Genomic DNA, 26,263 nt, shown 5'->3' on the forward strand with positions numbered 1-26,263 from the left:
AAATATTAGTTTGAGGGTTAGTTTTGAGTTGGTCCCTGGAGTCCGCAATAACTGTCATGTTAAAAAATATATATATTAGTTTGAGGGTTAGTTTTGAGGTGGTCCCTGGAGTTCACAATAACTATCATGTTAAAAAAAAGTCTTCAGTCAGTCTAGTTTTGATATATTTTACTACTGACAACACACATCTGTGCAAAAAGTAGTTAAAATGTATATTAAATATGTTTACTTAATATACATACTGTTTAAAAAAAGGGTTCTGTTGTAGCTGACTTGCTGAGTCAGCAATAATGTTCATTGATTTGTCAACAGCAGCATGTACAGACTTGTTTTTGTCGTCCATGTAGGCTCATGTAAGAAGGCTATTTTTCACAGCAGTGCCAGTTAAACAACCATCTAGCTAGGCTAGATAACATCAGTATGGTGAACTGTTTGGAAATTCCTGTGTATTTTTTGTCAAGTTTTAATTAGTGAGACTTTACACCACAATATATGAACTTATTCAGCTTGCACTTGTCCCGGGTCTCATTATCTCAGTGTTGAACTCATTTCTACTTCCACTTGTGTAATTAGCTATTTATGGCTTGATTTATTATTAGGGTTTTTTTTAGCAATTAGTAGTGCACCACTTTATCAGTATGTCTAAATGTAGCAGATATGCAAGTAGACCAGCATCATTAGACCAGAGTTCAGTCCAACTAAACCCTGCAATTATCACATTCAGAGAGATTATTACGACAGATCAGATTTCAGCTTGTATTTTCAGGGAACCCACTTGTTTATAATATAATCAGGCAAAACCGGCAAGCACAAGACAAGGCCTGTCCCAAAGGTAGACACTCAGTTGTCCTGTTATTTTCTCAGATTCCTGTAGAGGGCACTCTTCTCTGTCCCAAAGGTAGACACTCAGTTGTCCTGTTATTTTCTCAGATTCCTGTAGAGGGCACTCTTCTCTCTCAAAACATTTTAGTACAGTATTGAGAACTGCTTGCAATTCATATTTACACTAGGTAGCTAAAAAGTTAACAATACTTCTTGTTGGATTTTTTTGGGCTAGAAAATGAATAATCCTAAATAAAGAGATGTTGAGAGATACACTTTATAGATTTCTTTGAAGAATAAGACTGGAATTGGTATTGTCAGGATCCATTGGAGTTGAGTTGACCAACTGCTTGTTGAACTGTGAACTCAACTTTCCACGAGACTAAATGTTGCATTTTATATTCTTTTCACCCGGACACAGTTCATCTCATCTCATTATCTCTAGCCGCTTTATCCTGTTCTACAGGGTCGCAGGCAAGCTGGAGCCTATCCCAGCTGACTACGGGCGAAAGGCGGGGTACACCCTGGACAAGTCGCCAGGTCATCACAGGGCTGACACATAGACACAGACAACCATTCACACCTACGGTCAATTTAGAGTCACCAGTTAACCTAACCTGCATGTCTTTGGACTGTGGGGGAAACCAGAGCACCCGGAGGAAACCCACGTGGACACGGGGAGAACATGCAAACTCCGCACAGAAAGGCCCTCGCCGGCCACAGGGATCGAACGCAGACCTTCTTGCTGTGAGGCGACAGTGCTAACCACTACACCACCGTGCCGCCCCCGGACACAGTTTATTCATCAATTTCAGTGGACTGCCTTTGAAACCGTGATGTAAGTGTTTGGGGTTTCCCCCCCCCCCCCATGCTGGTAGCTTTAGTAGCAGCACATCATGGTTTGTAGTGATAAAGGAGATGCAGATCATGAGGAGCTGCTGGTAAACTTTCAGCACTTTCTCCGGTCATACCAACTCAAGCACTGATGTGTTACCACGACTGTGTCAAGTTGTGTTCAATTTCAAGGTTGTGTAAAAGTGGTGTTATAGCAGCACATCAATACTGGAGTTGGGATATCCAGTGTTACTGTTCTGCTCTAGTAAGGCCTGCCTGTCTACACAAACCCAGGTCTCAACAAAGCCATTAAAGCATGCTTGGTATGTTATCCATAGTGTGTACATTAATTACTGTAATACTGAATAAAATCCAACTGAAAATATTCCAGCAGTGTTAAAGTACTTTTGAGGGGGAAGAAAGAGGAGATTTTACCTGAATAACAATTCACCAGTAATTAGAATAGTTAACTTAATATATTTATTTTAGGCATACTCATAGCAGCTCATACAAAGTTAGAGTGAAGGTAACTGATGGTGTAAAGGGTATACTTATAAAATCCAACAGAACTGCTCTTGCCTGGGTTAATTCCTACAAATTTTCCAGGATCAGGTTGCATGGAGTTGATTCAGACACCACTTGGACCATCTGTGTATGCCGCATGATATTACCTCTGTAAGTCCATGATTTATTTTAAGAGAAGTTGGGTGTTGAAAGGCAAATGCTTTCTCAAGTTCAAATGAAAAATACTATTTAATGTCATCACATTTTTCAATCCAAATCATTAACGTCATTCACAAACCCCTCTGATATAAAGGTCCAGTTATATGATCTATTTGCCAAAACTGCTTCAGGACTGAGATATTGCTAGGGCAACGATGTGTACATCTGAAACCCCAAAACTATTCATAAATCAAATATGATCAAGAGTACTTTATGCCCATCATATTAACCTATAAGGCTATTGTACAAGCTGATAAGGGTGTTGCTAAAACTGCAAATACATGTAGAGTAGCTCCCATCGTCGTCTTTTCACATTTTTCTTCCAGAAAATGGATTGGATATGACTGTTATTGTGGCTATATGACTTGGCATAGAAGGCACCATAACATTTTACCCATTCAGATGATGTCACATATGCTTACAGAATATTATAATCAGCAATAAGCAGTCATTTAAAATAAAAAATTGTAGGAATAGACTTTAAAAAAAAAAATGCCAAGGGTAAATGCCTAAGATGATGTCATCTTTTTGGATTAACAGTACAGTTGTCCTGCTCATCTTAATCAAAACAACCAGAAATAATTGTGCATAAAAATTAATTACATTTGATCATGCACATAATGGCTTATGACAGTGCAAGTGTTTGATTAGAAATTCATTTTTGTTCAATGAGCAAATACATAAGATTGATCCAATCGATCAAGATCTTGTCAAGCTTGGCTGCAAACTCCCCTAATCATCCTGAATAAAGTTAATATTTAACATAAAAGAAAAGGTCTGGCAATGATTTCAAAATTATACAAAATAAATTAGAGAAATTTACTACCATATATCTCTTTTTAAGTTGAATAAATCCAAACAAAAATACAATCTGATTCAGCAGAGGAACACGTGGGGTCACCAGTATGTGAGCGCCATCGTGCCTTGAGAGGAACCACATCTCTCTGCACTTTTCACTCCTGGAGAAAAGGAGCTGCATCTGCAGCAAGCAGCACTAGTTAAAATTACAAACCAAATGTAATAAAATGGTCATCAGTAAAAATTATGCACAGCTAAAAGGGGGAGGTGCAGACCACCTCAAGCTTTGTACTTCTCTTTCCCTGTTTCACTGATGACACAGATATGCTGAAAGAAAAAACAGGAGAAACTGTCAGTGTATGCAGAATAACATCAGAATGCTTGGTTATGTACAAATAATTTCACATTTCTTTGGGGGGGGGAAGAAAGAAATAACTCACATTTAAATCTCTAAAGTACTCATTGTAATCTAGCGCATATCCCACCACAAATTTGTCAGGGACTTCGAATCCTACAACTGGGGGAGATGAAAAATAAAAATCAGTAAAATACTAGGCATAATGTTGTAAATTAATAAGTTGAGCATGCAACCTTATGTGCATACAATACAAACAAGAAAATGACAATTATTTACAAATATGCATCAATGTTTCTCATGCACACAGATACTGTAAAGAAACACTACAGCATCAGCAATTAACAAGAAGGTTTTTCCATTCTGTATAATGAGTCAACTTACAATCAGGTCTGTAGCCAACACTCCTTGGTGTCCTCTTCACAAGTAAACTTTATAAAAAAAAAAAAATGGTGGATTAGTTAAAAGGTATTCAGCTTTCAGAGACATAGATGATTGAACTGTGCAAGTGTACAATAAAACGGCTAAGTAAATTGACAAAACTATTTTCTGCAACTGTGGTTTAAAAAAAATATCACTGTCCTCACGCGGCATTTAACTATATATTGTGCGACGATAAATTCATCTCATCTCTAGCCGCTTTATCCTGTTCTACAGGGTCGCAGGCAAGCTGGAGCCTATCCCAGCTGACTACGGGCGAAAGGCGAGGTACACCCTGGACAAGTCACCAGGTCATCACAGGGCTGACACATAGACACAGACAACCATTCACACTCACATTCACACCTACGCTCAATTTAGAGTCACCAGTTAACCTAACCTGCATGTCTTTGGACTGTGGGGGAAACCGGAGCACCCGGAGGAAACCCACGTGGACACGGGGAGAACATGCAAACTCCGCACAGAAAGGCCCTCGCCGGCCACGGGGCTCGAACCCGGACTTTCTTGCTGAGGCGACGGCGCTAACCACTACACCACCTTGCCGCCCCACGATGATAAATTGCAATAAAAATTTATGATTCAAATTGATTGATGTAATAAAAAAAAATTGAGATTACTACCAGGCTGTCACCTCAGGTTTTCCTAGCTGTAATTGCACTGTCTAGACAGCAGAGGGCTACAACGTACAACAGAGGGATTGCAGATGACTTCACAGTCGGCAGATGTAAAACAGCTCCAATGCCAAGAGGGGAGGGGGGGGGAAACCCCACAAAGAAACAAGACCTAATGGGAACGAGCTGTTGTGGGATGGACTGTATAAATATATTTTAGAAGAAATGGGGCTCTCTTTTTGTAGACTGCTTAAAGCTAAAGAAAAGAGAAACAAATGGACGTAGGACAAACGTTCATATAGGTTTATTAAGAAAAGGCTTATGAACTTTTTTTTTAAAAAAAAGTTTGTAGACTAAAAGGAATATTTTATTTAACAGGTTATTTTACTGCAACCTTTCCAAATGTTTGTAAATAATTGTTTATTAAGAAAAAGTTTTTTTTTATTTCACAAAAAGAATAGAAAAATAAAATGTTGCATTTTTGGTAATAAAACTTTTTTAACCCCCAAGAATATCGTGGGAAAATTGAACTGTGAAGCCAATATTATGAATCAAATCAAATCGTGAGCTGGGTGAATTGTTACATGGCTAATACACACAGAGTCTGATTAATTTCAAATATTTTAATATCAGGCTTCATACGTTCATATCGCTTCTTACCTGGCCACCTTGACCATTTTTGGATTGTACTGCTTGAGAAGTTCTAGCAAGGTCTGCATTGTCTTCCCAGTATCAATTATATCCTTGAGAACAAAAACTTCATTAAATGACACGCACCATAAATGCACAAGTGATGAGAAATAAGGTATTTTATTGTACCATAAATTCACTCATACCTCCACAATCAAGACATTCTTTGGTAAAACACACAGGGAGAGAGAGAGAGAGAGAGAGAGAGAGAGAGAGAGAGAGAGAGAGAGAGAGGGGGGGGGGGGGGGAGTAAAAACATTTAATCATTTGAACAAAGCAGTTTTTGAACATTTCTTGCTCCTTTAACTCAATTCGTCCATTTTCTCTTGCAAACTTTCCATAATTGTAGCACACTAATAAAAACAAAAGTAATAGTTACAGCATGCTTCTTCTCACTTACCTTCCCTGTGAGTGTGGACAGATCATCTCCACCAATCACCTTAATCTCGCCTGTAGACTGGTCATTCTGTTAAAACAAAGGGAACACAAATTACATTACCGACACTAATATGTAGGAAATTGGATTTTACCCTAGCGCTAAAAGCTGACTCATACAGAACATGCACGTGATGTGCGTCACATGAAACCGACACATTTCCATTTAACACCCCAGCACTATGAAACGGGCATAAAACACGAGCACTTGCTTTAAACACCGTCTCTGTGGAGATGAAATCCCACTTCTACTTTCAATATACTCTGACTGACCTTTATATTAAAAGCCGCATGAGGTCATGCAATTACAAGCCTCACAATCATGAATATAATTCTTTTGCACAGAATTGCAAAAAATCTAAAAAGTGAGTAAGCACAACACACCAGGAGTAAAGAATCAGCTCACCCCATTTACACCCGGTCATTTCATGTGTCTAGTGTCTGTTTTGTATCCCAATATGATTATAAATCACATTCATCTATTACAATCACAATGTGTTTACATTTGAATTCATGTGACTGCAGACAAATACTGAAACCCAATTGCTGCACTGCGTGTTAATATGCAAATTAGCCCGGTACATTCTTGCATCAACTTCCTGTTTTATTTATTCTTTATTTTTAGTTGCTTTGGAAGATTTTCACCACAGTGAAAATTATACCATTGTAATCATATTTAATGCTGTTAACATCAATAAAGATTTCGATGTTTGCATTTTTGTAAGGATGGGGTGGGAGGGCTGTACAGTTTGAGTGGCTGGATTGAAATATTTTTAAATGCATTTATACTTTCGTTTTTTATGTGGATAATCTCTATCTGGCTCTAATCCAAGTAAGTATGAGACACAGAAATGACCAAGTGTAATTTGGGTCATCTCCGTATACTGACATGACACATGTACAATACAAGTGAATATGAATAAAAAGGAGTAAAGAAAGGTCAGGGTTTTTTGTTTTTACTTGGTAACTTTTGAGACGAATAAAGTCCACGGTCATTGGAATGGAGCGATCACTGTTGCGGTTCAGTGCTTTGATGTAGTCCAGCAGGTCTGCAAAGAACTTATAACCCCCTTTGAGCACACAGAGGGCAACAATGTGGTGTCCTCCCATATCCTTCATGATTTCTCTGGCCAGTCGCTCAGTCCTGCAGGAATCAGGGCACAGTGAGGCTGCTGGATTCCACTTTACGTTCAAAGTCAGAATGCTATCAGTTTTCTGTATTTAGACAACACGTTTAATGCAAGCAAAGGTAATTTAATCTCATATCTGCAAACTTGTACTAGTTACTCAACATTCCCAGGACTAAGATAAGTCTTGTTTGGGGTTTAAAGCAGGGCTTTGAACCAGAATTTTTTTCCTATTGGTTCGTTCCGAACAGAAACGGAATTTTAACGTTTCCGGTTTTGGGTTCCACCATTAAATAGACGTTCCCGAACTGGTTAGAACAAAAAAATTTCGTTCCCGGAACGGTTAATTACGTTCCCTGTCAGCTGTTTAACAAATGGCTATAAAATTGTGTCTCTATCTCATCCAGCTTAAGCCAAATGTAGGCTAATTCTATTACAACCTTCATTAAATTAGACAAGAAATAATTCAAAACAATTATTTCAAATGTTGGCGATTTGGATTCTCAGTATGTCTTCCCATCTACACAAACAGAAAAAGTGCCAAAAACGAAAGATGATTCGTTTAGTGTATTACCAAAGGCTAGTCAGGCCCTATGCATTGATAGGCTAACAGAGGTTAACGTTTATTTAATGTTCACGAGCCTCTCATTAACGTGGACAAATATATTGATATCGTGTTTGAAACTGACGTTTTTGAATAACGATAGACTGCAATATTTACCTCTTATTTAAGATGTGGAGACGTGATAGTAGTCCACCCTCCCGCTCTCTCCATTCAGTCAGCGAACGTCACACAGGAAGTGAACCCCAGCGGGTCATAGAAACTTGCGCAGGAGAAGAATGACTTTATTTGTAGGCTACGGAAACTTTGAGGAACAAAATAAAAACCGGTATTAACCGGTTACCATTATTTTTAATAAGCGTTTCTGTTCCGGAACATAAAAAAAATAAAGTTTCTGGTTTCGTTTATGTTCCATGTGAAATAGAAAAAGTTCCCGGTTTTCGTTTTCGTTCCTTGAACCGGTTCAAAGCCCTGGTTTAAAGTAATACAGACACCTAAATAAAATTCACTCTTCCCTATGACTCTGTGAAAATAAAAGATAGTTATGATAATTTTCACCCACAATGTGATTGCAAATAATAAGCCTTTGATTAAAAAAAAAAAAAAAAAAAAACACCACCAAAGCGGCACAATCGAGCAGATGGGAATTGCGGTGCCTTGTTATGACGTAGATCAGGGAATCTCCAGAAACCGGAAGTGCGCGCACAGTGTCTGAAGCCAGGGCTTTTAAACATCATTTTCCATTACTACCAAAGGAATACAGACAAGCCCAGTCACATAACATGGCAGTCTATTTATAAACATTATGGTATTAATGCAGTATTCCTTTGTGGTACTTTACAAGACTGAAAAGGTTTTAAACTGACACCTAAATAACTTCACTCGTCTCTCTGACTCAGTGAAAATAGAGCAATCTGGCAGACAGATGGCACACACTATTGTACACATACTCCATTACTGCAGAATGTGGAAAATGCTTGAAAACGATGACACAAACAGGCTTGAACAGTGGGTAGGTACTCTTAGGTAGCTGGGAAAATATTTTATTTTAGCCTTCAGGTAATAAAATAAGTACAGTAGATCGACACTAGCACTGTTCTGGTCCACTGGCTGCAGTCTAGTGACTACTTTCCACTACAGTTGTCTACACTAAGCGACATATCTCTGTGCCACACTGTGCTTTTGGGAGGTCGGTATTTAGTAGGCGATTGCTGAATGGGGGGGGGGGGGGGGGGGGGACAACCCACAATTATTTCATCTTGGCCCGAGTTATAACTTATTGACAGGAATTACCATTATACTAACAATTACGTAAGTAAAAGATTCTAAACAAGAGCTGGTATTGGCACACACCCTATACATGTGTAAGCAAAAGCAGGTGGTCTGTTACCATCATCCCTCCACCATGTCCACTTGCCGAGATCAGAGTGGCAGTCACTCACCTCATTGGGGTCGTCAATGTGACGGTCCTGGTACGGCTCACACCAGTAGGGCTCTATCCTGAGCCCTACATTCTCCCTCGCCTCCTCTACATCCCCATTATACAAGACATGCACAGTGTTCGAAATCACTCACTACTTGCTATATAGTGACTGCCATTTTGTAGTGCTGTCCAAATGTATATTGAGAATTATTACACCCTATATAGTGGCCTAGTGGTTAGCGTGTCCACCTCTCGATTGGGAGATCTGCTCACAGTCGGGTCATGCCAAAGACGGTCATAAAAATGGTACCTACTGCCATCTGGCAAGGCACACTGCAATACAGATGCGAGTGGGGAGTCAAACTCTCGTGGTTACCAGAGGACTAGCCCCCCCACTGTAACCCTAGCTATGTAATAGGCGAGAGGCCGAGGGCTACAGAAACGGAGATAGGCACCGCCCTATGTGCAACGTGGCGTGGGAAAGACTTTGATATAGTGGACTCATAGTATCCTACAATGCATTGTGAAAAGTAGCATACAACCAATGGTCACTAACCAAGCAATATATGCCATCAAGAAAAGCTGTTTCATAAGGACCGTTAAGTATTTTAGACTGAGTATAGCATAGGGGTGCACAATATATCGAAAAAGTATCGATATCGCGATATCATAGTTTGCGATACACATACCGCAAAAATTACTTAAATTTCGATAAAAGGCACATTTTTCTGTGTCGTCCAATCACATTTGAATGTCAACAAGCGCCGCGGGATAACTCCGCCCCCTATTGCAAAACAAGTAAAAGCCTCGTGGTGATGGCGGAAGCGGTAGCAAGTGTGGTGAGACAAACTTGTGTGAGGAGGAACTGGTTTCCAAAAAAAAAAAAAAAATGCACGTCTGCTATTTGGAAGTACTTTGGATTCAGTAGGGATGATGTACTGCAAACTCAGGTACTTTGCAAGACATGTACCTGTAAAACAGTGGTGGGGCGGCTCACTGGGACAAACACTGATGTACAGCAGCATAAAAACATAAAACCGCGCTCTCTCTCACTCACACACCACTGCTCTCTCACCCGCATGTGTTAACAGATTGTGTTTGAGTTTATGGTGAATCTGTGTCGCTCACCTTCATCTCCCGGGAGCCGCTGAAATTGCCATTTTGAATGCTTTATGTTAATGTAATGTAGTTTTCAGTTTTTTGTTTACTTCAACTTAAGACATTTTCTGCTGCGCTCACAAAAATTAAGAGATTTAAAGATGATTGATGGACACCATTGCAGGTGTAGCCATGTTTTTCCAATAAAAAAATAATGTTGGAATGGAAGCGATGCATTGGGTGTTTTTTTTAAATGCTAGATACAGGGCAGAACGGCGAGTAGAGGTAAGAAAAACAGTATATATTTAATTATCGTGATACATATCGATATCGAGATATTCAGTCATGTTATCGAATATCGCATATTTTTCTGATATCGTGCAGCCCTAGTATAGCAGTAGTTTGTTTTTCCTTACTGACAATGGGCACGACGCAAATTTATAAGATGTGGTGCAAAAATGGCAATAATATTGTAGTGTGTTGGGGTGAACGGACAGAGGAAGAAACACAAACGGACATTCGAGTACAATTAAAAATAGTAAGATAATAGAAAAACTAAAATAGAAGACATAGAATACAAGAATAAAAGTTACAGTGCAGAGTGAGGAATTAATCAAAAGCCTCAAATTTGATTTAATAAAAGGCAGCGGCAAAGAAGAAAGGATTCAGCCTTGATTTAAAAGAACTGAAAGATGCAGCAGACACAAAGTATTTTGTATTTATTAATATGTGGGAAATATGCTCAGTATAGGGGCGGCACGGTGGTATAGTGGTTAGCGCTGTCACCTCACAGCAAGAAGGTCCGCGTGGGTTTCCTCCGGGTGCTCCGGTTTCCCCCACAGTCCAAAGACATGCAGGTTAGGTTAACTGGTGACTCTAAATTGACCGTAGGTGTGAATGTGAGTGTGAATGGTTGTCTGTGTCTATGTGTCAGCCCTGTGATGACCTGGCGACTTGTCCAGGGTGTACCCCGCCTTTCGCCCGTAGTCAGCTGGGATAGGCTCCAGCTTGCCTGCGACCCTGTACGACAGGATAAAGCGGCTAGAGATAATGAGATGAGATGCTCAGTATATGTATTTATTTTGAAAACCCAGCAGCCGACTGATCTGGCACGTTTTAATTATGCGACAGTTATGACGTCAATAATGGCGCGGCGGAGTAGTGTCCGAAAGCGTCCCCCCCCTTTCCATTTTATCAACGAGCTCAATATATAGCCCTCTATATAGGCCTGTCGTGATATTCGATATACCGACTTATCGTACGGTAAATGAAAATGAACTAATTTTTTTTACCGCGATTTTGGCATTTACACGCTGTAAATCTACATAGAGAAGTCACCAGAGTATTAGCTTGACCCATTGACTGAATAAAACACTGTGCTGTTTTCTGTTGTCTCACACGGCTCTGTCAGAGGCGGGGCCTCCCAGCATGCAACAGTTATCCAGCCAGGGGATCCACTGAATGGGGAAAAGACATCATGTTGCTCCGTTGCACAGACCATAGACGTAGAATTTGGTATGGACGTGTCCCTACCAATATTTCTGATTTTGGGGGGGGGAGAGACGCTCTGTGCACGGTACACAAGTGGTTACTGTAGGTTTCCACTAGGCGAAACGCCACGCAAAATTCGCTCATGAATATTCACTCTGGGGGCGTGGTCACGAAAACAGCAAGCAGGTTCAGCTACCATGTCAATTAGCAAGTGCGGTTGCAGTGCAGTGACCGGCTGCTAGCTAGCAAACGGTCCTTGAGGAATGTAACGTTAGATTAGCTCGTAAAATTAAATCAGTTAACAGATCGTATTCAGTGTGTAAAAACGACAACATACGAATATGACTGTTTTCTAAGTTTGTGTGGCATGTAAATAACAATCCGACTTGATACCGACAACAACTGGTGCTCATTAAGGTCACAAAGACATTATTAAATCATGTCAAACTGTGCTAATGTTGGCTAATATTGCACCTAGTCTTGCTTGTGAAGTGCCTACAAACTTTACCAGCCCGCTAACCCTTAATTTGAAGTGCTTCAGTTAAGACCTGCAGAGAGCCCTGACCAAGTTCGTGTAACATGACACATGTAAACAATAAGGCCATTATTAAAAAAATGTTCTGTTTCCGGTCCACCGGCTGGGTGAGTGCCATTTGTGCGGTTGAAAAATTTTTTTTAACGCCGGTTTTGACATTTTTTTCGGGTTCATAAGTCTAAAATTGAACTTGACATTTACGCATTCCCAGGGCTTTTCACTAAGGCTCATACTAGCCAGCCATGACAAATAAGTAGCCAGCCGGGGGGGTAAACACAAAAACTCCTGTGCACGCAGTTCCCAGGATTAAATGTATTTTCCACAGACCATTTATTTATTTATTCACTTTACTCAAATACAAAGTAAAATGGCAGTAAATCTTTTCTTGCGAATTGCATCATGAGGCGTTTCTGGCTTGTAAATCTCTTATTTTCGGTGCATGACACATTCACGCAGCTGAGCATGCTATGAATTAACAACGACAACGGTCTGCAGTGGCGGCTACACAATTAAACACTCGGCGAACATTTCTCCATTTGTGTATGAAAATACACTCCAACCACTCAGTTTGGTTTCATTTACAACCAACAGTGTCTTTTGCTGCCAGCACGTAATTGAACGAGAGAAGACTGGTTTACCAGAGACAAAATAAGTGTCATCTCTGCTTCTGTTCCCTCCGACACACTACTGCCTCCGCTGAGTGCGCGCGCACACACCGCATGTCGGGGCCGCGGATGAGTTACTCTCCCTTGATCAATGAAGTCGGCAGGGAATTTGTGGTTATCGGTACAAACAGCGCGAATCACAACTTAAATGAGTGCGGTTCAGTTTGACATTATTGTCAGTCCGTTAGATAAACATTTAATTTTATTTAAATTGAAAATTAATATTTAGAGCCTGTGGGCTATAAAAATAGTCATTAAAGTAGCCGGCTGGACTTAATTGTGTAGTCGGCTGTATGGCCGGCAGCCGGCGCTTGTGGAAAGCCCTGCATTCCGCGCAGAATATAGACTCGAATCAGCTCTGCGCATGCGCCGTGCGGCACAAAAAAAAATGGCAGCCACCATGAAGGAAGGAGATCCGGAGTTTTCAAACATTTGCTGAAGTGTGAAATCGCAAAATGGTATTCTAGCGAACAACAAAATAGTAAAGATTCAGAAAAACAAATCATTCAGTGATCATTTTAATAGTGTAATTTCATCCGAACTAGGCCTAACGCTCGATTTAGAACTACAAAAAGTCCGTGTGTCAGACATTTTAAGTACCTTTGTAAAAGTTTTGCAAATGTTGCAGTCAGCATTTAAAATGCTAACTTAAAGTTTTTGTACAAGTTTCAGTTGATTAAACGGTCATATTTTATTAAATGTGTCTGCTTTTGTAATAAAAAAGTACTGAAAGAAAAAGCAAAAACACAGCATTGTGATTTCTTATCCAGCCATCCATATTTTATATTATATATGAGTGATTCCACGCTTATGGGTACTGAAATGGGGACATGAACTTATTTTTAAAAATTCACCTAAAACCATTTCTTTTTTTACCATCAGGTCACAAAACATGTAATCTTTAATGAATGATATGTTAAAAGATAACTTTAATTTTCTGAGATGTAATAAAAACATATTTATATGCCAAAGTCAACCCTATGAGTTCCAAAATGATGTCTGTTACATTACTTCTGTTACGATTGTCCATCTCGCGTCTGTTACAAATTAATTACAATCTAGCTCTATACCATGTTAATCTTATTGAAAGAATGTGGATGTTTATTCTACTACACATGTTTATTAATTATATTTGCTAAAACATCACCTTCCTATGTTTCAAAAAGTAATTCTACATTGTTAAAATTGAGAATATATATGTCCACAACACTTCTGTTACGTTCTGACTTTGGCATATAAATATGTTTTTATTACATCTCAGAAAATTAAAGTTCTTTTAACATATCATTCATTAAAGATTACATGTTTTGTGACCTGATGGTAAAAAAAGAAATGGTTTTAGGTGAATTTTTAAAAATAAGTTCATGTCCCCATTTCAGTACCCATAAGCGTGGAATCACTTATATATATAATAATAAAAAAATAATAATAAAAATCCCTCCCTCTGGGGGGCGTCGTGGCTCAGGTGGTTAAGGCGCCATACCATGAATGCGGGTGACCCGGGTTCGATTCCGGCCCGAGGTCATTTCCCGATCCCTTCCCGTCTCTCTCTCTCCCCCGCTCATTTCCTGTCTCTACACTGTCCTATCCAATAAAGGTGCAAAAAGCCCCAAAAAATATCTTTAAAAAAAAAATCCCTCCCTTCCTACTGAAAATTTTTTTGCTCACCCGGTGGACAGGAAATGGATTTTTTTTTTTTTTAAGGATGGCCTAACCACCCGATGGTGATGTGGACATTGTTCGTGGCCCAGACACCTTTTAATCAAATAAAACATTTTCACGTAATAAGCATAACAGCCTCCGCCTTCTTGATCAGAAATTTTTGGTTACTCCCGCCTCTCTTTTGAAAACGTCACATACAGAGTACATACATATGCTGAACTGATTGGTTTTCGAGAGGGTTCATTTGAAAGCGGTAGGCTAAAAACTTCTCTGTAGAACCCCGTCACTCCCTCCCCTCTCAAGAAGACAACAAAAGGGCAATAATAACAGCCACCAATCAGAATTCAGATACATTCTGTTGCCAAGTAAAATTCTAACCTTTCAACGTGTCAAAGTTCTCAAGCCCTCGTCCTGTTTTACCATTAGATCAATCACATATCAGCTTAAACTAGCATTCTAAAACTAGCTACAGATCACACAGAAGAGAGCCGACTCCCCCTGCCAGCCTCATGGAACACAGTGTTTAAGGCTCCAGATGGGTTTTACTTCCATTTATGAGGGGGAAAAGAACATACACCCTCCTGACAGTCAATGCGTTATTCGCTTGTAAAACACATTTGCAAACTGGTAGAATGAGTTAATCACCACCTGCAAGATTTGCAATTAAATCAAATGAATTGCTTATTATTATTCATGAATTACTACAGTTCTGAACTTCAAATTGTAAAAGTCTGGACTTTGGAGAGATGATGGATACTCTGTTGGTGGAACACAACGGAGCAAAATATTGTGATCCTCTAATGTTGACCTGAAGTTGGCATTGGGTTTTTGTCCCCACCAACGTTAATACCAAAACCTACGCCCTTGCCTATATGTTATCTTGTTCTAATTGTTACTTTTATCCAAATGACAGCTGGCAATACGTTATTTTGCACCTTGTTTATCTGGGTACTAATCTTTGAGAAACTGGATTGGCAGAATGTTGCCTGTAAAGAAGAGTGTGTCTTTATTACCCTGTGCCAAGTTGATATTTACTTGAGTGCAATTTTTAAGAGCCATAGATTGTATTTTATTTATTGTTTTTGTCATGAGTGGTTGTTTGTTTTATTTCTTTAGATTATTTCTTTATATTTATGTTCCACTGTTGAATTGAATAAGTTGACTTAATTAAAAAGTTTACTGTTCTTTGAAAGGGTGTATTTGCATGATCGTTTTACTAGTGGCATAAAATTGACGTCAACAAAATCGTTTATTGCAATAATTTCTGAGACAATAGATCGTCCAACAAAATTTATCATCGTGACAGGCCTACCTCTATATAGAATTCCCTAGATAGTGAGTAGGGAGTAGTGAATGAGTGAGTGATTTCAGACACCGCTCATAGCTCATGTTCTGTCAGCGCGCCTTCCAGGTAGAGGTTCACCAATCTACGTCATTTCCGGTTTGGGCCATTCTTGGCAGAAGGGAAAGGAATTCCAGGCATCGCTTCATGACGGGAGGTTTAAACATTTTATTTTGTTGAGTTTTCATCTCCACCCCTTGTGATTACATTGAAAATTGAAAAAGTTTGTGTTAAAATCTATAAAATGACACTGAGGAGACCCGTTTGTATCAGCATCACTTTAAGAGAAAGGACTAGAGCTAAGGGAATGTTAGCTGTTGGCCAAATACCTGTCCATGATTAGTCCATGAGGTATGTAGACACGTTCCAGGTCAGCAGCGTAGTGCTTTGGTATACAGAAGAGGTCAAGATCATAACCCTGTTCATCATCGCTGATCTGAAAGTCATAAAATATATTCCTGGTTAATAGCACAGCAGACAGAACTCAAAGGTGAGAGACAGAAGCCGACACGCATGCGCACACAGAAGTAGGACAGTAGGGAAAAGTTCAGACGGTCATTAACCCATCATTTAACTTGAGTCATTTAGGCTACATAGTACTGTACACAACACAATCTATACCGGGGTGTCCAAACTGATCCATAAAGGGCCGTGTGGCTGCAGGTTTTCATTCCAGCCATGCAGCAGCACACCTGACTTGGCTCATTCAATCAACTGAACTGTCTTCACACAGTCAAATACTTGCAGCCACACCCACCCTTGGTGAAAGGGTGGGTGTGTCAGTTGATTGAATAAGCCAAATGAGGTGTGCTGCTGCATGGCTGGAATGAAAACCTGCAGCCACACGGCCCTTTATGGATCAGTTTGGACACCCCTGATCTACACCGTCTTTCCAAGGACATTCAAGGAACAGACATGAAATGCCATTGGCTCAGCACCATTATAAAAAGGTACACAAATTGATACCACAATGAAGGCATCTGCTTCCACTAGTTGTCATCGTTATAAATCACCCACACATTTTTCAACAACTCAAAGCAGCGTGTTTTAAAAGCTGCACAGGGGTTTGCTTAAAATGCATAAAAAGACATGCAGTCAAGCCGGAAAGTCTGCACACCCCTTTCACCTTCTCCACATTTTATTACGGTACAGACTTATTCTACAATAGATTGAGTTCATTTTGTGTCACAAAATTGCCCACAATGACAAAGTGAAAACAGGTTTTTAGAAAATATGCAATTTTATTTTACTGACAAAATTAGGTTATTTAGGGGTTACATATCTGATAGACACTTGGTTGATGCACCTCATCTCATCTCATTATCTCTAGCCGCTTTATCCTGTTCTACAGGGTCGCAGGCAAGCTGGAGCCTATCCCAGCTGACTACGGGCGAAAGGCGGGGTACACCCTGGACAAGTCGCCAGGTCATCACAGGGCTGACACATAGACACAGACAACCATTCACACTCACATTCACACCTACGCTCAATTTAGAGTCACCAGTTAACCTAACCTGCATGTCTTTGGACTGTGGGGGAAACCGGAGCACCCGGAGGAAACCCACGCGGACACGGGGAGAACATGCAAACTCCGCACAGAAAGGCCCTCGCCGGCCACGGGGCTTGAACCCAGACCTTCTTGCTCTGAGGCGACAGCGCTAACCACTACACCACCGTGCTGCCGTTGATGCACCTTTGACAGCAATTACAGCTTCAAGGTGTCTTGGGAAAGAAGCTACGAGCCTGGCACACTTGTTTTCTGGACATTTTTACCCATTCCTCTTGGCACATCCTTGCAAGCGCCATCAGGTTGGATGGGGAGCATCGATACACAGCCATTTTCAGCTCCTTCCACAGATGTTCAATTGGATTCAGATCTGGGGTCTGGCTGGGCCACTCATGGACATTCACAGACTTTCTCCGAAGCCACTCCTTTGTTCTCTTGGCTGTGTGCTTCAGGTCGTTGTCGTGTTGGAAGGTAAACCTTCGCCCCAGTCTGAGGTCCAGAGCGCTCTGCAACAAGTCTTCTTCAAGGATCTCTGTGTACTTAGAGGGAAAGATTAATGCAGCTATCAGGACTAGTTGCCCCGTTCCTGCTGCTGAAAAATATCCCCACATGATGCTGCCACCGCCATGCTTTACTGTAGGGATGGCATTAGCCAAGTGATGGGCGGTGCCTGGTTTCCTCCAGACGTGACACTTTGTATTCAGGCTAAAAAGTTCAATCTTGTTTCTCATGGTTTGAGAGTCCTCTAGGTGCCCTTTGGCAAACTCCAAGCGGGCGGTCATGTGCCTTTTACTAAGGAGTGGCTTCCGTCTGGCCACTCTACCATAAAAGGCCTGATTTGTGGACTGCTGCCTGGATGGTTGATCTTCTGAAAGGTTCTCCCATCTCCACAAGGATACGCTGGAGCTCTGTCAGACTGACCCTCGGATTCCTGCTCACCTCCCTGGCATGGGCAAACTACTGAACATCATGGACGATGCTAGTCACCCTCTGCACACAGTCATCAGCAACCAGAGGAGTCTGTTCAGTGACAGAATGCTCCTTTCCATGTGCAGGACTAACAGACTTAAAAACTCCTTTGTCCCTCACGCCATCAGACTGTACAACTCCTCTCTGGAGGGGAGGAGGGGTAACAGGAGGACAGAGGACGGGAAGGAGCAGAAGCCTACCCTGACAAAAAGCAATACTGGACAATGTGCAATATAAATGTGCAATACCTCTCCTGCTGGACTTTTTTCTTTTGGTATATGTAAATAATTTATCGAGAAGTTCTCCATTTTCTATTCTCTGTTTATCCTGTAATGATGCTACTGGAATTTTAATTTCCCTGAGGGAACCCTCTCAAAGGGATCAATAAAGTTCCATCTAATCTAACCTGTTCCAAAACCTCCTAGCACTAGTATGCAAAAATACATTCCACATATTATGCAAACTAGTTCAAAATCCTAGTGAGCAGCAATAAACGGTACTTGAGGGTAGTCAGGCTGTTCAGATCATTTGGTCAGAGTAGGAGCTAGAGAATACTACCCACTAACTACTGTACTAATGCCGCTTTTCCACTACAAACGCGGCTGAGCCGTGCCGTGCTGAGTCGGGCTGAGCTGTTGGAGTTGCATTTCGACTACAACCGCGCTGAACCATGCTGGCTGGAAGTGGGTGGACACATTGGGTGGAGTTAGCGAAAGTGGGTGGACGTCAGGTGATGTCGTTAAGCAGCGCAAACAGTGACATCAGTGACCTTTTAAGCGGTAGTCTCACGACCCGGATAGTAAACAATAAACATGGAGGACATGGAGTCGTTAGTGTTGCTGGTCTTGGTGCTGTGGCTTGTTGTCACCGACAACGCCAACAGATACTGGCAAGAGCGTATAGATGAGGCGAGGCGCATAAGGCTTCAGAAATTCTCGTAATTCGTAATTATTATTCTTCCGGGTTTGCGGTGTTTACAGATCCCAGCGTGCTCGCGGGGCGTGTGTGGGCATGTGAGGACACTCCTCCTCACCAATCAGTGCACAGGGGAGTGTCTGCTCACGCCCCCAGCCTCACTCGGCTCGGTTTGGCTCGCTTCAGCCCCACTCCAAAACCGTGCGAGTTTTAGGGGCTAAGCAGGGCTGAAGCGAGCTGAGTCGTGCTGTTTTTTGGTAGTCGAAACGCGAGCCGTGTCGGGCTGAAGCGAGCTGAAAAAGGGTAGTGGAAAAGGGCCATAAGTTTCATGTCTGTCTACAATCTATGGTTTGATCTGCATGATTTATTTTAGCTGTAAGACAAAAGCAATTTAAAAAAAAAAAAAAAAAAGTTGTACGTAATAGAATGGTAACAACCCGAGATTTGCGTTTTAGGGTTAAACACAGCCTGAGAAACAAACCTGAATTCAAACAAGTCTCTGGCTTAGTCTGGATGGAAGCTTATTAAAAAGGTTCATTATTGCATAGGGTTTAAAAAAAAAAAAATTTAAAGGGCCAAATGTCAGCCTGTTTGAGAATGTATCACACTAGTAAGCCTGGTGGTAAGGTGACTCACGAAGAAGACACACTGAGTCAGGGCCTTTGATTATTGGTTGCTAAGGTCTGCAGGACCCCAAAAAAAAAAAAAAAAAAAACACCCAATAACAGCAGTGTCTCACTGTACTGCAGACTTGAACAAAAGTAATTCAGCACAAAAGCGGTTGTTGGCATGACCGAGTTTGCCTTTTGAACATCCTGCCCAAGCAGAACACAACACTTACACCATCAGGTCCTAGGATGCAAGAACTGTGGGGCGTATATATATGGGGTCAAATTTGCATGTGAATTAATCCACAAGCATGATGCAACACCATGATACTTTGGCTGGCATGCAAAGTCACCGGACCTCCTACACAGAAAGGTTGTTGGAAAGATAGGTTTAAAAAGTCATCAATGAAATCCTTTCCTGACAGGATCAGTGTGGTTAATAAGGTGGGGAGGGACACAATTAAGGATAGGAAAGACCTTACATCTCAAAGATCAATTTTGTTTTGGCTTTATCCACCTATAAAAAACAGCTCAAGTGGATTCTTTGAATGTCATACAACTGACACTTCAGAACAAAATCATTCTGCTTTGGCTCAAGTTTCTCCCCATAGTTCTGTGGGATTATTTCTGTTTTCTTTTTCATGACCGTATTCTTTGCCAAATGGAATTTACTATTTACAGTCCACAGACGGCTCTTATCTGCAACTTAAAGTGACCAACGAGATCACAGAGGGCGTTACTCAGTGCAAAAGTTATCACCCCTTCTCAAGGCATGGTTTGTAAATGACTAATTTAGTTGTGCATCATGGGGGCAGCACGGTGGTGTAGTGGTTAGCGCTGTCGCCTCACAGCAAGAAGGTCCGGGTTCAAGCCTCGTAGCCGGCAAGGGCCTTTCTGTACGGAGTTTGCATGTTCTCCCCGTGTCCGCGTGGGTTTCCTCCGGGTGCTCCGGTTTCCCCCACAGTCCAAAGACATGCAGGTTAGGTTAATTGGTGACTAAATTGACCGTAGGTGTGAATGGTTGTCTGTGTCTATGTGTCAGCCCTGTGATGACCTGGCGACTTGTCCAGGGTGTACCCTGCCTTTCACCCGTAGTCAGCTGGGATAGACTCCAGCTTGCCTGCGACCCTGTAGAACAGGATAAAGCAGCTACAGATAATGAGAAGAGGTGAGAAAATAAAATGTTACTGCCATTAATGAACTCATTTACTGAAGACCAGGTCTATGAGCGGTATTATGTTTTGCCTATAGCTAACATTTCATGATATTAGCTTTGTTTAGCATTAAGGCTGAACATATTTTTATTAGGTCACACTAAGGACTTAAAAAAAAAATTGACAGTTTTGAGTAAGTGAAATACAATAAACAAGTAAATAAACCCACAGACACAAAAGCACAGTCAATTGGTTGGTAGTTATAAAAATGCATACAATTTATTTAGTTATAAAAGTTAGCCTAGATTAAACTTGGAATGATTACGTGAAATTCAGTTACAATTACTTATAAAGTTTAGATTACATCACATGTGCCACAATTACAATTACAGCAAATACTATGCCAAATTCTGTTATGGACAAGCGCTTTTGACCTATTTGGGGACAAATTTGGGCACTTGAGCAATACTATTCAATGAATCAAATGATGGGGGAGACCAGAATGTTAGTTTTACTTGCAACATTATAATTTTTCATTATGCACGTTTTCACATATAGTCTCAATTATTAGCATAAAATGTAATGTAAAACTGGTCAGTATACATTAAACCGCAAAAGACTATATGTGAAAACATACATAATTTCTTTCTTCTATTTCTGATGAGCAGATTGGTTGATATGCGTGCGCTGTAGTGCATACAGAGGAAAAATGACCGAGCAGTTTTTTCCCCCCCCCCAGAGTTAAAAGCATGTTCCTCAAAATAGTTAATTTTGCTCTATTTTAAGTTTAGAGAGTAAAATTTGGACTTGGAGTGGGAGCAAAATTACAGAGTAATTGTGTAACAGAGTTAGTTGTGGCTCTGAACTGAGTAGAATAGGACAAGAGTTAATTTCAAGACACAATGAATAGAGTCAAATACCAAAATAAAAAAGTTAAATACCAGATAAATGAAACTGTTGTAAAAAGCAGTGTTGGAATGTGTGAAAAAACATGACCTTACCCATCTCATTATCTCTAGCCGCTTTATCCTGTTCTACAGGGTTGCAGGCAAGCTGGAGCCTATCCCAGCTGACTACGGGCGAAAGGCGGGGTACACCCTGGACAAGTCGCCAGGTCATCACAGGGCATGACCTTACCCATTGGGAGTTAATCTGATGGGATTAAGAGTTGGCAGTGGGAGGGGTTTTCACTCTTCTCATTGAATGGAATGGAAATCTTTTGCCCTTCTCATTGAATACCCCTCCCACTGCCAACCCTTTACCCCAAACAATAAGACCTACATTTTTTTTTAATGGCCGGTTAATTGTCCAAATCAATGGAGCAGATTGAAGTTTTTGTGCTTGATGCATTCCCAAGACTGAGCAGAAGCACCAAGTGACGAGCGGTTCGACACAATGGGTAAGGTCATGTTTTACATACATTCCAACAACTGCTTTTTACATCTTCATTTATTGTTTTTTTTTAAAGTACAAATCATGACATACATACTACATAGATATTATAGCTGAACTTGTGCTGAATACAAAAAAAAGTCACATGACTTTGAAAATACTGCTGAAACTGATAAAATCAGAGCATGCCAAAATCATTAGTGTCAGAAAATACCCTCAGACCCCAGAGGGTTAAAGTCCACTGACCTTGCAGGTAAATGGACCAGAGATGTTCAGTATACACAAGGTACTAATGTTATTCACTTATATTTTTACCATCATGTAATTTTGTTATACCTATGATCACCATTATTGGTACCTACGATTACAGCATGTTTCCTGAGTAAAATTATGATTACATAAAAAATGTAAATCGATTACAAACAACTACGATTACCCCATGTCTAGCCTAGATTGATAATGATTAAAAGGCTGCATATTTGGAGTATGAAAAGGAGTGCACTCTTGCTCTCTCGGTCTCATCAGTGCCCAGAATTTGAGAACATGCTCAACATTTATCAAACACCAGCTGGGAATCGTATCGTGAAATACTGTGACCGAGGTCTTGAAAGTATTCAAGGCTGAGGTCACGGTATTTCACCATACGGACCGACCTTAAGCTGGTAAATAATATACATTTTTTTCTTTACCAAATTCTAACAGAAAACGAGAGCGCCCTAAAGGGAAAACCGAGCTGAGCCGCCATTTTGAATCCTCATTCACGGCTGTAATGCAAATTGCTTCCTCCTCGGTATACAAGTACACTTCCATGGCAGGAAAAAAACTACATTTTGCTGCCTATGTAGTCCCCTATTTATACAAATGAGTCATTCAGGATTCAGCCATGTTTTTGCTCGGCGTTAGCAAGTTACAGGTTTTTTTAGCCGCCATTTTGAATCCTCATTCACGGCTGTAATGCAAATTGCTTCCTCCTCGGTATAAAAGTGCACTTCCATGGCAGGGAAAAAAAAAAAAAAAAAAACTACATTTTGCTGCCTATGTAGTCCCCTATTTATACAAATAGGAGTCATTCAGGATTCAGCCATGTTTTTGCTCGGCGTTAGCAAGTTAGAGGTTTTTAGCTTTCTCCTGAAATGTTTTCTTTCATTTCTTCTTCCTCAGGGTAGTAAAACTCACTTTCACTGTGAACACTGTCGTTATCGCCATCCATGCTGTAAAATTAATGCTATTCTCCTGAGAAATGCTGGCAAAAATGTATAATATTTTGGATAATCTTATAAATAAATCTGATTAAAAAAAAGGATAAAATGTTGATAAAAAATGCTACCATGTTTGTTGTTGTGAACAAGCGAGTCGCCAATGAATGAAGTTACCATTACTGAGATCATGGCAATGTGATTAAAACATATCTGTAATTTGACTAATGACAATTGGGTGGCCAGATCTTCTTTTCAGTGTTCCTTCAAATGAAGATCGATATTCAGATCCTTTACTCTCAAAGATAACACTCAATAAAACGTTTTGTTCTGATCCTTGAAGAGAGAAAATCTGTTTGCAGGATCTAGAAAAGTCCATTTCTCTGTAACGTAGTGTGAAGCTGTATTTCATCATTAAATCACTAACGTCCTTTTGTTTGGTTACAGAGTAATATAATGACCTACATAATGTCTATGTTACAAGTCTATGGGGAGTTTAGAACAAGCTTTGCTGTAGGATAGTTAGGATGGCTTTGAAAGTGAAGCTAACCCCTGGTTATGAGTGTATATTATCTTGTATTAGTTTTGCGATATGGAATGAAATGGGACTGATGGAGCTACACACACACACGCCGATGTAGCAGTGGATCAGAGCCTAATGTGTGTGTTGCTGTTATCCGGATGTGCTTTCCATTAAGCAGAAGGTGCGATCTGGTGAGCTGTGTGTGTGTGTGTGTGTGTGTAACAGCTTTGAGCCTCCATGTGCCATGCGTGCTACACAGAGTGCGCGTGCACCCAGGCCCTAAAGCTATACGTGCTATGCTAACTACACAAACACATTTACACCAAAAACAATTCATTCAAGAAAACTTGTAGTGCGATTACTTTCGGTCACATTTCGTTTTCCTGCAGGGTTTAATGTAACGTAAACGTGTGAGATGCCTGTAGCTGTGTGGAGCGGAGTTACCTAACGGACAGACACACACAGCAGAGACAGTAAACGGTACACAGCAGTACATACCACCACGCAGGAGCTGCAGGACGCCATGGCCAAACCGTGAGCCGTCTGAAAGTCACCGCTTATACTCAGTCCACTGCAACCCGGTTTCCCTTTTAACCCGGGAAGCTTCACCTCCTCCAGCTCTACTGAACGCACCCGGGGGCTTCCGCACAGTGAGCGGGGCGGGATTGGGTTTAGCGTAGCAAGAGTCAGACAGGTCAGCAGCCCAAACGCACTACTGCTCATCATATAGTGCACTAGGTGGCGCATAGAACCCATCAGCAATGTAGTGTATTTGTATAGGGAGGTTGAGTGGTATGTGACAGCCGGAAAACACGGGCTACTACCTACTTAGAGAGATTGGTGGGCAGTCTCATGTAATATACTTAATGTATTCTCACAATTTTTATGTGTACGGACATTTTATAAAATAACATTTTTTATAAATAAAATATATATATTTATAAATATAATTATATTTTTATTTTATATATAGAAAAAATTATAAAATATTTTTATAAATATATTACAATTATATAATTTTATAAATAATTATATATACTTTTTATAAATATATAAAAATTATATAATTCTAAATAATTATCAAATTTTTTATAAATAAATATATCATTTATAAATTACATACATATATTCCCCCCACAATGATGCCTCTTGTACATGGTCTTATCTTTTGGGAGAAGCCTGTGTCCCTTCCGGTCAAAAAAAAAAAAAAAAATTTGCTGGTTTAATAAAAGCAAGTCAAAATTTGCCAGGAGTATGAATAATTTCAGGTTTGACCATCCATGTATGCATGCATAAAATTTTATATATAATACACACACCGAGTGATATCTAGAGTTTAACCCTTAGTGGAATTAAGTTCCCAATATAAAAGTGTGCCAATTTATAAACAATGAGGAAATAAATACTTCCACGGCTGAATGCAAAATAAAGTGCATTGAGTTTTCCTTGCAACTTGGAAATATATGTTGATGTACTGCACAAAAACGTGACCACGCATGGTGAGTTTTGAATTGATCAACATCAATGAATTATTGTTGCCAGTATGACAGCACAAAAGCAGGAAGACCTACTATTGTCCACAAGAGTGCCTTGGGCAGCTGGTTCTTGGAAGGGGTGTTAGCTTTTGACCGATTCTGGCTGCCTTCTTGGTAAGAAGTCACCCTAGGCGTGCATGGCACTATGTTTCCCAACAGTCTGTGTCTCAAATATCTTGATATTCACTACCCACCGATCCAGCTTCTGCTCAGTTTTCTTTTTGACAGATGAACAGTTGATCAGAGATGGGCAGTATGTGGCCATTGTATCAAAAGCCACATACTGAGCCCAGTAAAAAACACTCCACAGCTTCACCTTCAGGAATTCCAGATTCAGCTCTAGGATCACTGTGAACAAGTGCATGCAAAGCTTACAACCAGAGTATGCAGTTCTCATGCACTTTATCAGTGATCAGTAACTGAAAGGCAGTTTTGACACCTTTAAAATTAGAACCAGGCATAGCTCATAAAGAGATGCCTTAAAGACTACGCACAAGAATGAGGTACCTTGGCTCTTTCAGAGTGTCCATAAATGTGACCTCCCAGATACATGCAATTCTCATTGCTGTGGTAAGCTGCAATATATATACCAGGAGTATACAGTACACAAGGACTTGCTCCTGTATAGCAGTCCTTCGAGAAAAAAAAAAAAAAAAAGATTGTATGGTGGGAATGCGGTGCCATCAGTGGAACAGCTTCCATCCAAGGACTTGCAAGACTCCTACAAGGCAAAATATGAATACTAAAAGTTGTCCCTTTGGAAAGGAAGCTTAATCAAATCATGTTTGATTTAAGGCACCATATTCATATGCGGGCGGCACGGTGGTGTAGTGGTTAGCGCTGTCGCCTC

At 40.5% G+C, this 26,263-nt stretch overlaps 1 protein-coding gene across 1 annotated transcript; it reads right to left on the reverse strand.

Annotated features, from left to right (window-relative positions):
- Positions 1 to 2,122: 2,122 nt before the first annotated feature.
- On the reverse strand, positions 2,123 to 24,557 carry hprt1 (hypoxanthine phosphoribosyltransferase 1). The gene is made up of 9 exons (XM_060927814.1): positions 24,377 to 24,557; positions 15,944 to 16,050; positions 6,670 to 6,853; positions 5,675 to 5,740; positions 5,421 to 5,438; positions 5,245 to 5,327; positions 3,917 to 3,963; positions 3,618 to 3,694; positions 2,123 to 3,504 (listed from the first exon to the last, which is right to left on the reverse strand). The coding sequence occupies exons 1-9, from the start codon at positions 24,401 to 24,403 to the stop codon at positions 3,457 to 3,459; spliced, it is 657 nt and encodes a 218-aa protein (XP_060783797.1). The 5' UTR covers positions 24,404 to 24,557; the 3' UTR covers positions 2,123 to 3,456.
- Between the last annotated feature and the right edge of the window lie 1,706 nt (positions 24,558 to 26,263).

This window comes from Neoarius graeffei, chromosome 8 (genome assembly GCF_027579695.1).
Source record: "Neoarius graeffei isolate fNeoGra1 chromosome 8, fNeoGra1.pri, whole genome shotgun sequence".
NCBI lineage: Eukaryota > Metazoa > Chordata > Actinopteri > Siluriformes > Ariidae > Neoarius > Neoarius graeffei.

Bases quoted from the DNA above. Each gene is read 5' to 3' on its own strand.
- hprt1 (XM_060927814.1), bottom strand. From the start codon at position 24,403: ATGGCGTCCTGCAGCTCCTGCGTGGTG. The intron at 5,741-6,669 runs GTAAAAACAAAA...TTGTTTTAACAG, and splicing joins TTCGTCTCAAAAGTTACCAA to AATGACCAGTCTACAGGCGA. The intron at 3,695-3,916 runs GTAAGTTGACTC...CATCTCCCCCAG, and splicing joins TGTTGGCTACAGACCTGATT to TTGTAGGATTCGAAGTCCCT.